Raw genomic sequence first — 20,655 nt, forward strand, 5'->3', positions numbered from 1 at the left:
TATAGGCCAGGGGTTGAGAGGTGTGGAGGGCTGGTTACAGATACCCCAGGATGTCTCTGTGGTGCACCTTCCAATGGTCCGGGTTTTGAATGGTTCTTTGAGGGACATAGGGAACCTGTTTTGTTTGCCTCCTGTTTCCCTAAAAAAAATATGGCGTTTTTATGACTTCCTCTTTGCTCTGGAAATTTCTGCAGCTGCTCAGCTCCCTGGGTGCTTGCCAAGTGTGTACTTGAAAAAGTGTGTACTTGGAAAAGTGTGTACTTGGGGGCAGTTTTCAAAATTGGTAGAAGTGAGCTGTACATACATTCCATAGGATTATGTTAAGATTGTTACAAGCATCAATTTCATAACATTTATATAGAATTTAAACACTTATATAGAAATCTCCCAACTTCCCACACAGCCTTATGTTTTGGGCTTGTCTGTAAGAGTTTGTTTTCCACGAGAGGGTTTTCTCTTTTCTTTAGAATACCTTGTTTGTCTGCTCTTGTCATTGCTGGACCCTCAGCACTCACATTTCACGGTTCTGTTACTCATCAGCAAATAACTCTCCTGAGCATATTATCTGGTGGTTGACACTCTTTTCAGTGCCTGGGGGTGGGGCAGTCGCTAAAAGAAGTAAAAGTCAAGTCATCAAAAACAGAATGTAATATCCTGTGTGAAAGTCACGAAGCCTTGTGGTTTGAATCCCTTGATCATGTGCCCCGTAAGGTGGCCCTGGATGGCAGAGAGTCACAGACCTTGGCAGGTGCCACTTAACTTCACACCACACTCGGCCTTGCTCACAGGAGGAGCTGCAGCCCTGACCCTCATCAGGACAATGACACTCAGACTGCTATTCTTGGCTCTCAGCTTCTTCTCAGTTCAAGTAACAGGTAAACAATTTTGATATTGTTTCTTCCTTAAGTATTTTTTTTATTTGTGTTCTTGTACCCAGCCTGGTTTGCTTTAAAACTGTAGTGACCTGTGGAACTTGAAAACATTTAAAATGTTGCACTAATATGACAAGCTACTATTTAGAAACTAGCTAATTCTCATAATACCGTAAATAGAAGTTTAACAAGAACCTTTTGGGAAGAAATAACATTTTATTTAACAACTAGTCCCAAGAACTTTTATATTCGAATTTTATTTATTTATTGTCTTGGGTTTTTTTGAGATAGGGTTTCTGTTTGTAGCCTCCGATGTCCTGAAACTCACTCTGTAGACCAGGCTGTCCTCAAATTCAGAGTTTCACCTGCCTCTGCCTCCTGAGCGCCAGGATTAAAGGCGAGTGACACTACCGCCCAGGTCAGGATTTTACTTTTTACATCCTAGAAACCTGTGATAAAAAAGTAAGTAGGTAAATTCTGAAGGTTTTGGATTAGCTTGCCTGGGCTCATATCTCAATTCTTCCTCATAGAATTTGGGACAGTATTTAAACGATATAAAGCTGTGTAAAATGGGACCCTAAATGAGTATCCCCTCAATTTCATTGTGCGATAAAAGGAAATGATCACTGTGACGGTCTTAGTTCATGCTTGACCAGTGAGCGTGGTGTTCATGCAAGTACTACATCTACCTGAATTCAGCGAGGGCCAAGAAGAATCCTGTAGTAAGCACAGAAGCTACTAGTAAGTTTCCGTTCACCGTTGGTGGAAATATGTTTACTTAGGTTAAATCCTTCAAATTCCCAATAGCAACGACAAGGAGGCTATATATTTATCAATTTGAAAGCTCTTACTCTGAACAGTCTTTGGTTCTCGAAAGTAAGAGCTGTTTACTGTCATAAACTTCATTCCGAATGAAGAGACCATTGGAAGGAGGCCATCTCCTGAAGAGAACGTTCAATAATTTCTTCAGAGGATGCAAGTCCCCAGTAACTGGCAACACACATTTACAGCTGGAGAGTCTTTAAAAGTTATTTTTAAAAGGTTTCTGCACATCATGTTTCAGGGATCTTAACTTTCTCTTAAAGGAATACTTAAGACATTTTAATGCACTAGATAGTAAGGCCTTACCATTATTGAAAGTCATTCAACATTAGTGATATTACACAGAATGCTTTTCTGATCCCCTCTGTAGACAACCATTTGTCATAAACTCACATATTTTCTTTGCAAACTTTTTGGGTTGGACTCAAAGCTTTGTACTTTCTCCCTTTAGAACCTTTACTAGGGGGATAGCTAAAAGAGAAGTTGGCAAGTTTACATGCACTCAGATCATTGGTTTTTATTTACCTTAAGATAGGCTTTGCTTCACAGACACCAATTCATTTTCCTACTAACTCTTAGGATTTGATGCCAAGTGGTAATTGGTGAAGTAGGATGGGGCAGAGGTAGAAAGCTGAAGAGAAGGAAGTTAAAAGGAAAGGAAGATAATTGCAACATGCAAAGATGAGTGACCCATGGAAAAGGATGTAAAGCCTTTTGTGTGCTTTTCATTTCTCTCCCCATGTCCACCACCTTGCACAAGGAAATGTTACTGTTTGGGCTGGGGATGTAGTACGGTTGGCAGAGTATACATGAAACCCTTGGGTTTGATCCCAGCACAGCATCAACCAGGCGTGGTAGCGCATTCCTATAATCTAGTGGAGGCAGGAGGATCAAAATGATCAAAGTCATCCTTGGCTACATAACAAGTATGAGGCTAACCTGGGCTACCTGAGACATGTAACTGCATTAAAATGTGTCTGTGGGTTAGGGGCAGGTCTTCATATTCATGAATTAAATAATTTCGACTCACTGGCTCACAGAATGCATTAACATACTTACTTGATGGTGCCTAAGTGTAACCTGATTCTCATGGTTTGAGTGATACAGCAGAAAGATCATTATGGCTCAGTTAAAGAAGTTGGATACAGGAAAGGTTAGAAGGCTGTACCTCAGATAATTCCTCTGCTAAAGTTATGTGTTTTGTATGTATATGGGATAATAGTGCTTCTGAGATCTGAAAAGACAGGATTCTGTTGGGTTTCGAGTGTGAATCCAGCTCATAGCTGCAGGTTCCTGAGGGCATAATCATTTGTGGCTGATAGTAGGTGTGTGTAGATAACATATATTATTGGTTATATACATATAACCAAATATATATATATATACACATACATATACATATATATATATATATATATATATATATATATATATATGTTTACTTTCTCCATGAGAACACTGCTTTTCATTTCTCCCCAAATCTTAGTGGATAAAGCGTGTCAAAATGGCCAGGTTGAACATGAATGATTTCTCCAATGATTCTGTATTCCCCTCACAACTCCTTTTCCATAGAGAGGTAAAGAAAAATAATTGGCATTTAATAAAAAGTCATATCTACAAAGCAGAGTAATTAAAAACTTTACTCTTGTTCAGTCTTTGGCAAATGATTTCCTCTGTGGTAGACACACAGAGATAATTCTCACGGTAAGTATCGCTCTGAGGCTGGGCTTGCAAAGGTAAGATTAAAAAAGATGAGTACTGAGGATGTAATGGAATCAGCAGACTGCCACACTTGCACCAATTCTGATGCACTGCAGACAGCTCTTGTGACTGCTAAAAGCTAACCAGGCATTCTGTCATTCGAAGTGCATTTGATAGCTTCTTCCAAAATATGGAATTTGCGGAGAATTTGGTTGGCTACCATGCTCTTAATTAATACACTGTCTTTTCAGTGCCCTCTCAACCATCCTCTTTTAAAGGCAACCTGTCTAGCAGAGACTTTAATAGCAAGGACTTTTAAAACTGATATTGATTTATCAATTCCAAGAAGTAGAATGAGTCATCGCCACAGGCAGATCAGAAGAACCGAATCTGTGATCGTTACTGTGAAGAGCAGGCATGCAAACTTCTGCTGTGGGGGAAGGGCTCTTGTTGCCTCCCTTCCTTAGATGTGGACTCTTCTTTTAAGTGCCCCTCCTATCTGCATGAGTGAAGGATTTCCTGTAGTCGCCGTGATGGTCATATATGGATATCTTCCTTCATGTATTTCTTGTTGGCTGTGTGCTGACCTTGACAAAATGAAAAAAGATTATGCCACTAAGATCCCAGAAACAAGTTTCATTTGTGGTTTGTCATCTAAGGCCATTGTTCTTTTTGTTCGCCTGCCCAGACATTGGCGGGGACCAGGGGTTCACTTGTCTGAGACTAGAAGGCTCGGAACTCCCAGAAAGCTACCTCACAGCAGACCGTTGACAGGGATAAATCCTTTTCTCCTCTTCTCTCAGCTAAATTATAGTTTATCTTTTTCCTTAAAAAATTAACAGATTTTGGAACTTTCCTGTTGAGGGTTTAGTCAAACTTGCAGAGAAATGACACCTGGGTGCTTTTGTTGACTCACTGGAGGGGTGTCCGTTTCTCTAAGTCAGGTGAGGCTTTCTTTGGACTCTCTGGGCAGTGATGCGGTTAATAGCACTGTTGCCACCCACCCACCTAGTCAACTAATTAACCAACCAAAGAAGAGGACTAAAACAACAAATGCTCAACATACCCGTGCTTCCAGCAGGAGGCTTGGTGAGTGGCAATTAGTCTCTGAAACTTGGGGAACAGGCTTCGGAGGGGGGGATTCAGGCTTTAAGGGTGGGGGAAAACATTCACAAAGTAGGCTTTCTCCTCTCTCTCTCTCCCTCCCACCCCCCTCTCTCTCTCTTTGTGCTTGTGACTCTAGGTTTGATGGACTTTAGCTGTAGAAGAGAGGTTTGCTGGGTGGGATCAAGAAGTCCCCAGTTTCTTGGCAGAGACTCAGGAAGGGTGTGTTTTCTCTGCTTTTAGTGATTCATTGCTAATGTCATTGGTACCATGGTTTTGTCTTTGTATCATTATGCAAATTGTATTTGTGTTCTTCATGAGTAAGAGATCCCCCAAGGTGGTGGAGAGTTTTTTGCTTAACTTCGAGCTCCTTTATCTCCACATCATGGTTACCGTCATCTCCTTGCCACCACCATTGTTATCTCTCGGATGCTGGTTGGCAAGGTAACCAGGTTAATGATGTCATTCAAAATTACTTACAGTTCACATTAGTCTCTAATCTAATCACAAAATCCTTTCCACAGCCGCTGAATCATAATCAAGATAAGACTTGTTGGCTCGTAATCGACCATATAAGTCTCTTCATCGTCCAGCAGCTCCTTTAGACATCTGATTTATTGAATGTCCTTCATTCCAACAGTGACACTGGTTCTTTTACTGAGGAGCTTAGGTGGGTGTTGGAATTTCAGCCTTTCATTTTTGTGTTTTGTTCTGTGTTTATGTATTTACAGGTGCATGTAAGCATGTGTGTGGAAGCAGAGGGCAGCCTCAGATTCCACTCTTCTTGTACCCACCACCATTTCTTTCTTGTTTGGTTTTGTTTTTTGGACTCTCTCTGTTTTGGTTCTCTCACTGGCCCAGATCTTGCCAAGTAGACTTCATTGACAGCCCAGTAAGCACTAGGGATGTGCTTGTCTCTGCCTCCCTGGCCCTGTGATTCCAAGTGTATTCCATTACACCTAGCTTTTTAATATGACTTCTGGTCATTGGACTTGGCTCCTCATGCTTGCAAGGCAAATACTTTACCAACTGACCTATCTCTCCAGGGTCACCATTTTAATTTTTAAATCAGCTAGCAAGTAGAAGGTTGAGGTTTTTCTTGCTTAGGGGTACTTTGCAGAGGAGGGAGAGTCATGTAGATGTATTTGCAGCTTGTTTGGAACCTGGTAACTGTCTTTGATATTGAGTGATACTAATACATGATTGGAGATCAAAAGGGAGCTACCTGAAATACACTGAATCTATCCTCAGGGAGTAAGTATGAAAGGGCACAGAGGAGGCGAATGTTCTCCTCTATTGCCATGCTCCAGGAACCCCAGAGCAGAGTGCCAGTGTCTGTTTTATAATGTGCTGGCTCCTCCATGTGCTTTGGTGAGGTAAGTTCTCATTCATACACTCCTGCAGCAGACACTTATTGAAAATCTTCTATGTACAAGATTCCTGTGACAGATTTAAAAAAAAAAAACTCTTTAAGATGTGATAAAGAGGAGAATTATAAAAGTCTTAGGTTTTTTTCAGTCTTAGGTTAATTATGAATAGCCTTCTATCCACACTAATTTATTATTGTGGAAAGCAATTAAAAAACACCGGTGTTTCGAGATGGGAGCAAACAGGTATTTCTCAGTTTGCAGGGAAGAAAGTTGTGTTGATGGTCACCAGAAGACGTTGAGAGAAAGGTTACATTGATAGCTTTCTAGGGATTGTTGGATGCCTTTGGGCTGCTCTCATCCTAGTTTATCCAAGCTAGTTTCTTCTGTACCCTAATAAAAAGCTCTTAACTCCAACATCCTCCACGGTCTCACACACTGGTACCCACTCTAGTTGACCTCATGGAGGCTGGTTTCATCTTGCGGTTCCTTCTGTCCATCTCTGCTGTTCCTGATCTACTGTCTTTCACACTAGTTTTTTTGGGGGTGTGTGTGAACGATTCACCTCCTTGAGGAAAAGTCTGCCTTTATTGTTAGAGGCGGTCCTATGAGAATGTAGCTCACTTTAGCAAATATTTATTAAACTCCTCATAGTTTAATCCTTCATGGCATTGAGGAAACAGAGGGAAAGGACAAAAGCACATGGGCACAGCACACAAGACCTGCTTGTATCATTAGCTGAGTCTTCTTGTTTTCATGGGCTCAGCAATTTAGTTGAGAGGCAGCTACATGATGAGAGTTGGGCATTCCCCTACCTTACCTCATGGTGCTATATGATGCTTTAATGGCTTTGCATGTACTATCCTTTTCTTATTTGCATTTTTCTTTTATTGAATTTTTTATTTACATTTCAAATCTGGGATACCCCTTCTACCTATCTTTTGAAGGTCTTCTTTGAGAACCCGAATAACAAAACAAGGGACTTCTGTTCTCTTTAGAGTTCCCAAAATTGTTATTGAGAATTGACAACATCTGTTTTGCATACTAGACTATTATTAGCTCCCCAGTAAGAGGCTCTTGTCTCATTTGCTCATTTAAACTTGGGGTTGGGCATAAATGCTGGAAGCATGTAGGGGTTAACCAAATATTTGTTGAAAAAGAAAATGAACTTGCAATGTGTCAGAAAGGGAGAAGCATTAAACAAGCACTCTGTCAAAATTAATGTGGGAGCTGGACATGAAGTTCATGTTGTAGTCCCAAATCCCAGTACTCAGGAATTGGAGGCAGGAGGATTACCAGGAGCTTTGGGCTAGTCTGGGTTACACAGTAAATTTTATGCCAGCCTGGCTATACTGTGACACCTTGCCTCAACTCCCCACTCCCAACCACAAATTATTGTAGGATGGTAAGTCTTTATGAAGAGTTGGAAAGCTGTTGGTAGGTAGGATGTTAATGGAGGATGCCACTGGTGAAAATTGCTAGCTCACATTTAGTTTGCACTTACCCCATAGACATTGTTCTACTTGTTTCTCCGTTGTTGAAGGCATTCAATCTCCTCCTAAAGCCCATTAAGAATTTATCATAATTGTATCATAATTCTTAGATGGGAAAATGGAAATACCAAGCAGGTCCAACTAATTACATATTTTTACATATTTCCTAGCATCCCACAGCTAGGAAATATGTAAAATCCAGTGTGTTGCTTCAGGGTTCATGTTCTGACCAAGACTATGTTACCTGAGAAGGAAGGACATTAGTAAGGAAACAAAATCAGAAATATGGTTCCATGTTCTTGGCAGTCAGACTTGGAAGTCTAGGGAGGTAAGATAGGACCAGGTTAAAACAAAGGGCTGAATACTGATAAAAATGCTGGAGTTTGATTTTTAGGGTCTCATGAAGCAGTTGAAGTGATTCAGAAGAAAGCACTTAGAAATGCTTATCTGTGCAATGAAGCAGAAGGCCTGGGAACGGCAGGCTAGTTAAAAGGATCAGGGAAACTGAGTTGAATAGAATCTGGGAAATTCCCCTGGTTAGGAGGCAGCTGGAGTGAGCACTGGAGACAGAGCACAGACTTCCAAGGAAGGACCGGAGAGAGCCAAAGGAACACTATTGAAATCAAAGGGCTTCCAGAGGAGACTGGAGAAGGGAGGAGAAATGGGTGATGCTGACAAGTAGGGCCAGTCAGACTTCTGAGTTTACACAGAGCTTTGGGGAAGGAAAAGAAAATGTCACAAGATGAAGAGAATGCTGAGTGGGACAAAACTGTAGTGCAAAGAAGAGAAGTGGATAGACAACGGCAAGCTGATCAGGAACTTGGATCTCCTGAAATGTCTCCCATGGTGTTTTGTACAAAGCAACAATGCGATAAATGGTTCGATTCATGACTTAGCCATGTCTGAAATGTGAAGGGAGTTAAGAGCTGGGTGTGTGTGTGTGTGTGTGTGTGTGTGTGTGTGTGTGTGTGTGTTTCTGTCTGTCTGTGTATTGTGTGCTTCTGAGGGACTAGCGAGGAGAAAATACTCCTAGGAAACAAAGGAGGAGGGAGAAGAAGGAAAAGGGAGGTTGGGAAGTCTTCTCAATGTGAAAATTAGAGAGAGGACAAATCTCTAAGTGCACAGTGTGTGGGGACTTGATCTTGGCTCCTGCTGAGATAACAGGGCCACAAGGTTCAAACCAACTGGAAGCTTCCAGTTTCCAGTCAGGGATGTTAATCTTAGCATCTCTCTGTGGGGTTTTGTTTTGTTTGTTTTGTTTTGTTTTTGGAATAAGGATGTAGCTGCTTGATCTTTGGAAGACCAAGACTGGTTTGCTTTCTTTTTTCTTTTTAACTTTCTATTTCACCCCCAACTCAAAATGTAAATCTAAGGATTTCTCAAGATGGGGAGATGTGATTAGGGGTTTTAATTTGTCACATCATGACATATGTTATCTGGGTATCAATTCACTCATACATACATACACACATACATACACATACACACACACACACACACACACACACACACACACACACACACACACACACACATATATATATATATATATATATATATATATGTGCAGAGAATTGCAAGCCAGTTATCTCTGAAATCTCTTAGATCTGTTGTTTAGAATCGTAGATGCTTATGTGCTTCTAAGTGACTGCAGGGTCTGGGGAAGCAATGTTGCTTTGTTGACTCTTAATTTCCACTGTAAAGTTCAGGTCTAAAACAGTCATTATTTCCAAAATTCCAGGCTCTAACACCTACCCAGAAGAGACTGTGTATGTCGCAGGAACCCTGAGCAGCCTCTTCAAATGTTTAATATTTACAGAGAGCAGAACAGATAAGAGAAGTGTTCTGCTGTCTTATTTATGTGTTTTGAATGAAAGCTCAGATGATGAAGGCTCAGGAGCCCCAAGATCTGGTCATTAGATTAAAATGCACGTGTAGAAAACAATATATCAAGGTAGCCAGATTGAGGGAGTCAAACTTAATTTATTTGTGTAATCTTATTTGCGAGTTTATACAATGAAGTGATTAAAATATTATATTCATGTAAATAATTCTTTTACAACTGTGTTTTTCAATATTCAAGAATTGAATTGTGGTCACTACATTTATGTTGAAAGTTAACAAAGGTACCTACTCATTGGGTCCTAGAATAATACAGTTTGATTTTTTTTGAATGGCTCAGTGGTATTTGCTATGGTACAACTTCCATTTACTTCAAACGGCTCCACTATGGTGTCCTTCTAGCTCTAGAAAACAGGACAGTTGTTGTCCTATGAATGGTAGGTGGCATTGTTCTCAGGCCTCTGAGGTTGTGTTTTTAGAAGTTTCAGTTCCATGGTGGTCTCTGAGAGGTGGGGCTGGATTACACAGGAGTAGGCAATGGCTTTCTACACATCTTAAAATTACCATCCACCCTCAACACAGGTGACGTAAGTATATTTCAGTCTCTGGCTGGCTTCCTAAACCTTTTGTCTCCTTTCTAATCTTCCCTGTAGGGAGGCCTTATCCACCCCTTAAGTCTAACATTTCTGAAACAATGCATCCATTTCTTTTCTCCAAACAGTATCATTTATTAACTTACATTGTCACCCCGGCCTCTATTCACTTACATTGTCACCCCAGCCTCTATTCACTTACATTGTCACCCGGCCTCTATTCACTTACATTGTCACCCCGGCCTCTATTCACTTACATTGTCACCCCGGCCTCTATTCACTTACATTGTCACCCCGGCCTCTATTCACTTACATTGTCACCTGGCCTCTGTTCACTTACATTGTCACCCGGCCTCTGTTCACTTACATTGTCACCCCGGCCTCTATTCACTTACATTGTCACCCCGGCCTCTATTCACTTACATTGTCACCCCGGCCTCTATTCACTTACATTGTCACCCGGCCTCTATTCTTGCTCTCAGCCGGCACAGGAACTCGTGCACACTCTTTGTGATGCTTGCTCATCCCTTTGCAGCGCAGGCCTCACCAGCTCACAACTCTTACGGCAACAGTCTTACTGCTCTGAATTTTCCTTAACCTTCCTACGCACCCCTTCCCTCAGGGGTGGGGGTGGGACTCCATTCTCACCTTAGATGTAAAGAGTCCTGGAAAAATCCACGAGCCTTTTCTTGGCATCAAAGATGCCTGCGTGATGGTGTAATCATCTTACCCGTTTCTTCCTTGCTCCTTTCTGATAAACCCTTGCAGTAAGATCATTTCCTTAGTCTTACCCTATCTCAGTTTGCTGTAGACTTCATGGTCCAGCTAAAGGCTGTTCTGTATTGAAGCCTCCAGAGTCACCTGTGACCTTTCTCTTGCCACTGTCACTGCCTCTCTATAGAGTTCATGCACCGCTTTGGCATATAACTGTGTACCTAGCAGGGTTTCTTTTACATCTTTCCATCTCCAAATAACAAAATACTTTAGAATTAATTATTTACTTGCTGAATTAATGACTTTGTCATAGAGGAATTCAGAATATCAGAGAACAATTTTCTAACTAATCAAATTTTGCTTTCAGAGTGTATACATTAATTATTCTGATAATTTTTCTCTCCTAGAAAGGAATGCTTTATATCTCAGTACTCAGATGGGTTTTGTTTTGTTTTGTTTTTTGCCATCGAACTGTTTGATCTCTGAGTTACTTTCTGATAGTTGTATATAGGACAATAATATTTGAAGAGACAAAGGTAAGTGTCCTCTATATTATAGTCCTCTATGTAATTATTATGTATTATTGTACAAAGCCATTTTGGGGGGGAAACTATTTCTGCTATGATTTCTTATAAAAATGGGAATTTCACAAAAACAGTTCATGAAAAATGAGAGAAAATGACCATAGTTTTTTTGAAAGTTTTAACTTTCATTTAAAAATTTTAATATGATTTTCAGAGTCTGTGGTCATCCAAAGCACTGTAGGTTAAAATAGAGGTCAGAGGTAAAGGTATGGCTTAGACCCATAATGGTCCAAGAAACTCATTTAGTAAATTTATTCATCAGGCTTCTATTTCTGTTTTCATTGGCACCTATAATCAATTTGTAATTGTTTGAGTTGAATGATATTTGAGTTTTGTTGGTATAGTTGATAGCTATGACGTGAAGCCTTGAACAAGGTTAGCTGGTTGTCGCTAACCAACAGTAGTCATTTGTATCAGTAGTCAGTTTGTCACACAGGCCTCTGTTAGACTTCTGTCTCCTTCTGGCTCTGGCAACTACTGTCTTCAGATCTAACAGTGATCACATCTGTGCTGCTACATGCCACCGGTGTCCCCTGCTTCTGTTGGGTTCTGCTCTCTCACAACTTGAATGGTGCATCTTTCATAAACAAGCCCGCCTACTGGTGCCAGTGACGGAATAGGCCATGTATTCTCAGTAGGAATCCTGAAAGAGACAGCATACACACCTATATATCATATTGTTCAAATTCATTTTTTTAAAAAAGACTTTACTTACACCATTCTTTCTTTTAAAAATGAGGAGAATGTCAAGAAAACAGTCCATGGAAAATGAGAGAAAATGACCATGGTTACTTTGAAACTAGTCAGAGTCAGAGGAGGTTTGACTTACAGGCTGCAGAACCAAGCACTAGGTTGGCTTATCAGAGAGCCTGTACCTTATAGTCTGAAAGGAAGCAAGTGGTCAAGGGGGTAGAGAGTGAAGGATATCCTAGTCCCAAACACGAAATATGCTCAGAGGAAAGTTATAATAACTTAATCAGATCTGTGGTCTAGACACAGGCATTCTTTACCAAGGCAACCAATGACACCTCCATAACTGGCTATAAACACGAGATTGCAATACAGCCAAATGAACCCCTGTCCCCTACCCAACATGTTACTAAAACATCAAACTCTGAATTTTCAAAGGAGAAGACCAGAATTAGGAAGCTATAACTTCATTTTTTCAAATGTTATAGAAATGTTGTGATGGGAATAAATGGAATCCATTAGAATTTCAAGAAGAAAAATCAATTTCTAATTAAGCATGTATTATATCTTTCTAATATCTTCTTTAGCATGCCAGTATAGTCAAGCCTTAGTGGGCCATTTTATTTCACTATGGTGCTTATGATATAAAGCAGGAAAGATAGAATATTATAAATTTAAACATGATTAAAAATGTAATTTTTTTAGTTAAGGATACACCCATTAAAAGTTGGATTCAAAAGCAACTTTATGAGCTGACTGACATCTTTTTTGTACATGGGGCTAAACTGAAATAGAAGAGCTACAGTGGATAACAACTACTCATGAAGTAGAAATTCCTTGTGAGAGACAGTTTGCATAATATTGTCGGTAGGTCTCTCAAGAGATTCATCTGTGACCTGTAGGTCTCTCAACTTGTGAGCAAACTCTCTGTGTATAGTTCTCTCATGTTATCCATGGGGAACATGTTCTAAGACCCTCTGTAGACACTTGAAACCCTGGATAGTGAAACTCTGCAAATGATAGTGAAACCCCTCCATCTTTGCCGAGCCCACCATGCACTGTGGCTGCAACTTTTGCTGTCAGAGGTGTAGCTGCAAACGAGCATGACTTTCCTCCTTAGCCTGCATCCTACGTACCTCAGCCTTTGCTTTTCCTTTCTTTGGTAAGAGGAGAAGTTTCGCCAGAATCACTATTTGTACACCGCAGGCCATTATGAAGTAAAATAAAGGTCGATTGAAGAAAACCAGTGAGATACTTCAGTGGTTGATGCGATAGCTCAGGGAGCAGGTCCATGACTAACCTGTGATTGTGGTGGAAGCACAGGCATCATAGAATAGAGGGACAATCCCCATCTTAGGCGTCATCATCCCACTCAGAGTGACGCCAATTCAAAATTTATGGATTGCTTATGTCTGAAATTTCTCATTTAATGGTTTGAGTTTGCAGTTGACTATAGGAACAGAGACTATAGAAAGGAAAATCACAGGCAAAGAAAAGCTAGTTGGAAACAAACTTCCCTTGAACATGAGCACGAAACCAACTTAGTCTAGTAGAACGAACAAAGTTGTTCCTTTTTGTTCTTCTGTTCATTCATTCTTTACACCTTTGCAAATAAATTACACTTTAGCTCTTTAGTAATTTTCTTTTTCTTCATATAGTACTCCACTAAAATGGTGGAGAAAATGAAGTTTGCTTTGGACCAGTCCTCTTACCATTAACTTACCTACTGCTAAACAGTAGTTTCCTTGACCTCACTTGAAGCTCCTAGTACCAGCTCTTTCATCAATTCCAACTCTAGAGGACCTAAACCAACCACTGAAACTGTGTTAGAATGTTGATGCAGTGTGTCAAGAGGGAAAGGAACAATAGACCAAGATCTGTTGGAAGGCTTGAGTTCAAGTCTCAAAGGTCACTTATTTATCCTGAACTTGGACTCTTTAAAATCATTTTTACAGCCTCATGACTCTAAGCCACTATGTTCCCTATATTGTATTTTATGCTTCATATTCCTTGTAAATACACGATTTTAGCTTAACTGGGAGGGGTGTGTGTGTACATCCTTTAAAGGCCAAAGCTCTTTGATGTTAGGAGCTACACCTCCAAGATGGCTTTCCATGGAACCTGTACAGAGGTTGGTCTGGTTCCTAAGTGTAGTAATTGACCCACTTAGAGTTGATAAGAAGGAAAGAAGTTGGTTTTGTAAGTATTCCATTCCCTTGGAAACACAATGAGTTTCCAACCTTCCAGAAGCCAGTTCTGCCCCAAGTTTCACAGACTATGGGTGGGAAATCCGGCTCTCACAGCCCTGGTATGGACTGCAGATAAGTGCCTTCTCACCTCTGATCTTAGTCTTCACCTTGCCGGTTGTAGAGCAGACCTGTGAGGGAAAGAGTCTTGAGGTTACTGCTTCCTGTCTCCACAGCTTTGTCTTGTTTAGCTGCTAGGAAAGGCTTTGAAAAGCAAAGCACAAATTCATCACCAAAACAACCTGCCGGTCAGTAGACGCATGCCAGCCAAGGCAGGCTCTCACTGCTGAGTGCGTGCATGTGGGAGAGTGACTGTTTCTTGTGGGTGTAACCTAGGGAAACCACTCACAAGAAGGAAAATAGAATCAAATATTTGCAGAGGGAAAGAAAAGTCATTCCTTGCATGATTTAGAAAACAACATATCTTCAAACAGACACCTGCATAGGAAAGCTAAATGTATCTCTAATTCCTTCCAAGCCAGTGGTTCTCAACCTTGCTAATGTTGTGACCCTTTCATATAGTTCCTCACGTTGTGCTGATCCCCAACTATCAAATTATTTTGTTGCTACTTCGTAACTGTAATTTTCCTAGTTATGAATTGTAACATAAGTATCTGAGATGCAGGATATGTTATAGTTGACCCTCAAGGTGGTCATAACTCACAGGCTGAGAACCACTGTTCTAAGTCCAGGTATCTTCTTAAATTTTATAGTATTTGCTTTAATTATTTGAAATGACACAGATTCCCAGAAACTAAAAAAACAAAAACAAAAACAAAACAAAAACAAAAAAAACCAAAAAACAGAAAACAAATGAACAAACAAACAAAAAACTAAAATACACAGCCAAGCTGACCATTGTCATGGGCTTTGGTTCAGCTGTATCTTCTTGCTGTAGTGCGGTAGGGTGGAAGTGTGTCTCCTCACACATGCTCCAGTTTTTAAGGGAAATTAAAAGGAGCTGACGTATCCTCTGTACTAGAAACCACAGTGAACACAAATGGTCAATATCAGTTAGGATAACTGTAATCTTTCTTTCATAGCACAAATAAACCTATTTTACTTAGTGTGTCTGCAGAGGAGCTGTAGATTCCGAGGTCTTGTCAGATACCTTCTCACATGCAATAAATAGGTGGGACCGAAATCTAGAAAATGTATTAACATTTAAAAAGAGGTTTTATCTACTTGAATCCTAAGCTAGAAAGCTGTTAGCCACATTTGAGCACAAATAAGAAATTACTTCAACCTCAGTATCTCTCTTTAGGCATTAGCTAATCTAAGATTTATCCGTTGACTCAGAAGAGAGAAATGTGAACATCAACAGATAAATTGCCCATCTCTTTATCAGAGTGTTCAAACTCTTCCCAAAAAAAATTTGGCACAGTCACAAAATGAAGTATTTCCCCTTTCCTTGCTCTGAGTATCTAGCACAATGACAGCTAACAGAGCCTTGACACAGGGGCTGTGGAGTTCTCTTGAGAACATGCCCGGTTTGTAATGCTGAGGTCAGATGGGCTCAGGAGAAATCAGACAACCTCAACCCTGCTGAGGCTTGAACTCAGAGGCCCCTTGATGGGAAGAAGAAAAGCTACCTTTGAGTTATTCTATTTCTCCTTGTGAAGAAAAAAACCGTTTCAGAGAATGACTGCAGCCTCTTCCTCTGAAAGTTTCCATCCTGTGTCATGACCCCTGATGCTGAAAACATGTCTTTTTTATACCCAGATGTCCAAACTTGACTTAGGTTTTGGATCTGTTTATTCTGGTAGTGAAGTAGAAATGAGTAAAAAGAAAAATAGCTACTTGTTTCTTACTCTGTTGGCTGAGGAAGTCATTCTAAACGCTTCCTTTTCTCTTTAACCACACCTCAATCTCTGTCAAGTGGGAAAGCATTAGCCCATAAACACTTCTCACCTCATCCACTCCTTGTAAACTAGTTCAGTCTCTCTTACCTCTGACCCAGAAGAATGCATCTTGCCTACTGTCCATGCCTTCATTCTTGTATCTCCAAAGTACTGCTTCCACTTTGGTTAGAGTGATCTGCATAAATGAAAAGTTGTGTACATCTGCTTTTTGGCTTAAAAGCCTTCACTAGGTTTGTATCACTGGCAGGAGATCTTGGTAAGCAGCTGTCAATCAACGTAGGCATCATCCTGTATTTTCACAGTCTTCATGTCTAGGAAATCAACTGGTCCCAGAACCTGCAGACTGTTGTGTACTGGATCAAAACTAGCTATTTATATATTTTTCTCCCTTATTAGCTGTGAACTGCCCAAGGAATTCATGTCTAGGGAATCAGTCTTATCTCTCATGTGTGAGTGTTGGGAAGATGTCATCTGCTGAATCAGACAAGGATGACTAAATGAACATTGGAGTTTGGATGCCGGAGCTTGTCCTTTCCCCTCTAGCTCCTCCCTCTCTACCCGGATGTTCACAGTAATGTTGCTCAGAACAGGCAAACGATATTGAGTGTAGAAACAAAATGCGCTGTAGCTACACCATAAATAGTCATAAACTAACGTTCTCATACTTTATCGGAACACAGATGAAACTCGAAAGTTGCCAGATACAAATGGCATACATGCTGCGACTCCAAGGGTGTGAAATGTCCTGAGTGGGCAAATAGAGACAAGAAGTAGAGAAGTGGTTGCCAGGGGCTGGAGGGAGAGAATGATGGGAAATGATGGCTAATGAGCATGAAGTTTCCTTCTCGTGTAACAAAAATATTTTACAAACAGATGGCTGTGGTCCATTTGCAACTCCCATTGTATTAAAAAGTCCCTTAATCATATTTTTAAAAGAATAATTCTATGGTATGTGAATTACATTTCAGTAAAGTTAGTTCAACCCAAATATCAACATTAACCACATCTTAACTTATACCAGATATATCAGAATTTCTAGGAGGAAGAGGCTGTGGATATGTGTTTTCTTTTTAGGTTCTACATGTATAGAAATAAATATAGATGACAAAAGCTATTAGAGATTCAATTTTGTGTACTTACCTTCAACACAAAGCCAACAAATAAACAAAGAAACAAACAAAAAACAAAAGAAGAAAAAAAAAACATCGAACAGACACAAACACAAAGCAAAAACCAAAACAAAACACCTGTGTACTTGGATTCAATCCCAGGTTAAATGATAAATTTCATTTTTAACAACTTCTGAGTCTGACTGGCTCCTGGGTGTGGGTACAAATAACCCTTTAAAAATTAGAAATAGTGGATGAAAGTGATTGCTCCACAGTTAAAGGATAACCTCACAACAACAACAAAAACTATAAATAGATAGTTATTAGCATGTTGCCCCAGCAAAATTGATTTTACTATTTTAAAATTTCTTCATAGACAGCAATTTATTTACTTCTGAAAACTTAAGGTCATGTCTCAGAAAGGGGATTCCTACATCCTACATGTCTTTGAACTCTGAAGTTGACTCTCCATGCCTAAGCGGTCAGCTACTTAGGTGGTGTGGCCTTCGGTTTCAGTTCTGATTTTGTTCATCATTTGCTCAATGACTGTAGATGAACTATTCATGTTTCTAGACCTCGTTCAGTCTTTCTCTTTAAGCAAATATGTAGGAATGGTGTCCCACACGTTTAATCCCAGCACTCAGGAGGCAAAGGCAGGTAAATTAGTGAGTTTTAGGCCAGCCTGGTCTGTGTAGTGAGTTCGAAGATAGCCAGGGCTGTAGAGTGAATCCCTGTTTTTGTTCATTTTGTTTTGTTCGTTTAGAAAAAATATACAGCCAAAGACATGGTAGGCACCTGTTGCCAAGCCTGATCTATGTATGGGTGGAGGGAGAGAACCAACTCCTGCAACTTGACCTCTGACCTCCACTTGCACACGCGCGCACGCGCGCGCGCGCACACACGCACACACACACACACACACACACACACACACAGAGACACAGACACAGACACAGACACTTAAAATGTGATACTTTCTTTTTAAAAAGGAATACATTTCTATGTTCTGGAAAGGGTGGGGGAGCAGTATTAGCCTGGTCTCCCCTCCCTCAATGGAAGTGAGAGAATGATTTCATTTTTTTTGCCTTTAAAGTGAGGAAGTGAATTAGATGGTACCCAGAGCCTTGATCGTTTGTTGCATAAAGATACAACTCTGTGTGATCTGAGAGAATAAGCATGCAAGCTTCTTGGGATACTCTTATCTGGATTTGCTGTGGAAGAGGAATTTAAGCCAGCACTTGGAGCTTGGAGCTACCAATGTTGTTTCCTCTTTCCTTACCCCTTTATCCCGCTCTTGGTTTTGGTCAATAAGCAAAGCCAGAAAGTTTTGAAACTTCAAAAATACTTTTACAAAAAATCTGTTGCAGAGTTGAAAAATATCATTTGGACATCTGTGTCAGGCTTTCAAGCTGCCTCCAAGCTGATTCAGGAAGTCAATCCAAGGCCTGATTAACATCATAGGAATCTCAACTTGATTCAAAAAGTTCCTAGCGCCTAGCTGTTGTACTCAACGCTCACGGAAGGTCACAGTTTGCCTTCCAGGTGGAAGCAGGCCACCATCTTCCCATTCAGAAAAGGATGCCAATATTATTGAAATATAGGCTTGAAAACTTTCGACGTAGATGCAGTCATCATTCCAAGAAGAACTATTAATCTATCTTTATCTGCCAAGGGACTAACTTTGTTGGAGATCTGTTCAGTTGGCTAATTAATTCACTTTGATTTCAGGGCAATGGAATTATTATTCTTATGTTCCTAACTAAGTGTTTTTCCCCCTCAGAAAACAAGATTTTGGTGAAGCAGTCCCCGCTGCTTGTGGTAGATAACAATGAGGTCAGCCTCAGCTGCAGGTATTCCTACAACCTTCTTGCAAAGGAGTTCCGGGCATCCCTTTACAAGGGCGTGAACAGTGACGTGGAAGTCTGTGTCGGGAATGGGAATTTTACCTATCAGCCCCAGTTCCGCCCAAACGTGGGGTTCAACTGTGATGGGAATTTCGACAATGAAACAGTGACGTTCCGTCTCTGGAATCTGCATGTTAATCACACAGATATTTACTTCTGCAAAATCGAGGTCATGTATCCTCCGCCATACCTGGACAACGAGAAGAGCAACGGAACTATTATTCACATAAAAGGTAACGCGCCACTGCACTCCTGTAACCTGAAGGACGGCTGTGCAATGACGAAAGCAAGGTTGGGACAAGTGAAGCCGGGGCACTCACACGTGATCCGAGACTCTCGTAACCCTGAGATCTCGTGATCCTTTGACTCCAGCAACGATTCCAGCTTATTAGGAATGCCTTTACCTTTCCTCGCTGACATGCTATGGAAGGATGAGGGAAGAGTCTATGGGAATAGAACCTATGAGATTATTCTGGATCCAAGTACTTCATGCCCAGAATAAGTGTGCCACTAAAATTTGACCTAGTTTTTGGACCCTTCGGTTAAGATCAAGCATAAAATTGTGCATAGAGTGTTCTACAGTGAAACATAGTCTGACAGATCAGGATTCAGGAAGAATGGGTTGGATACCAAATTAGCGCTCTCTCTCTCTCTCTCTCTCTCTCTCTCTCTCTCTCTCTCTCTCTCTCTTTCTTTCTTTTTTTATTTTTGTGATCCGTGTTCTTCCACTACTAAGTTTCTTTCCATTTTCCAAAACATAAAAAGAATGCTGAACTAGAAATTTAGGGGGTGTGCAATCTGTGATCCCCAGTAAGTTATCCAACTTTTTAATAGCTCCAAACTCAATTTAATTAAGCAGTACTCATGAATCAGCAGCAGTCAGTACGTTATGTTTACGCTCTGTGTAACATTGGGAAGGAAAATAATAGGATTCTCAACTCAAATATAGCTATTGGCATTAACATAAATACTGAGGGAAGTCGAATAGATTTTTGTGTATGTGAAAAGGGTAGATAAGAAAATATATGCTCCATTTTATATTCAATTTTAGCACAATTACAATAAATGCATTTTCTCTAATGCCATAACAAAGGTATACTTGAGAAAACTCAAACACCAAACAAGAGAAGAATTATTATATTAACATGGCAGAGTCGCTTTTATGTTCCAGCAAGAAAAACAGAGGAAATTAATACACAAATTAAGATTTCTAATATCAGGCAAAATATTTTGATTGGAGTAAGTCAAAGGATAAAAAGAGGTAGACTATTTTGGAAGCCCAGAGTAAAACATTTCTTCACATAAATGATACATTACTTTAGTTAGTACTTTGTGTGTGTGCATACAACATGCATATAAATACAGTTAGGAGAAAAAGGTGTCATGGACTCTGTCCTTGGCAGCTTTCAACCCTGTTTGAAATTGTATCATAAACCTAAGTAGGTAAATTGGAAACTGCCTGTGCTCAACTTTGAGCTTCTGACTTAAAGATATGACTTGAGGAAGAAGAGCTGGATAATGTTTTCACACTTTGTCAGATAGCTCTAATGTGTAGCCAGGATTAAAATTTCACGGACTAGAGAGCTGTTGATATTCTTTTTATTTAGGTATCTTATTACAACTTTATTATAAGGACCCTGGAAATAAAAAATTCATGTATCCAAACTAATCAGACCCAAAGTCTGTCATCTCAACGAATTATGAAGTATTCTTCCTAGTTATAATTTTCCACGCGTTTCAGTAGAACTGCAC

The 20,655-nt window shown here is 40.2% G+C and overlaps 1 protein-coding gene across 4 annotated transcripts in view; it reads left to right on the top strand.

Annotated features, from left to right (window-relative positions):
• The first annotated feature begins 763 nt into the window (after nt 1-763).
• The window catches only part of Cd28 (Cd28 molecule), a 28,401-nt gene continuing 8,509 nt past the window's right edge, over nt 764-20,655 (top strand). Inside the window, exons 1-3 of one of the 4 annotated variants that reach the window (XM_087564865.1) lie at nt 764-875; nt 5,024-5,169; nt 18,780-19,136. In XM_087564865.1, the coding sequence (XP_087420991.1) occupies nt 5,121-5,169; nt 18,780-19,136 (406 nt within the window). In that variant the 5' untranslated portion in view covers nt 764-875; nt 5,024-5,120. 4 annotated transcript variants of the gene reach the window in all.

This window comes from Rattus norvegicus, chromosome 9, assembly GCF_021556685.1.
Source record: "Rattus norvegicus strain SHRSP/BbbUtx chromosome 9, alternate assembly SHRSP_T2T, whole genome shotgun sequence".
NCBI lineage: Eukaryota > Metazoa > Chordata > Mammalia > Rodentia > Muridae > Rattus > Rattus norvegicus.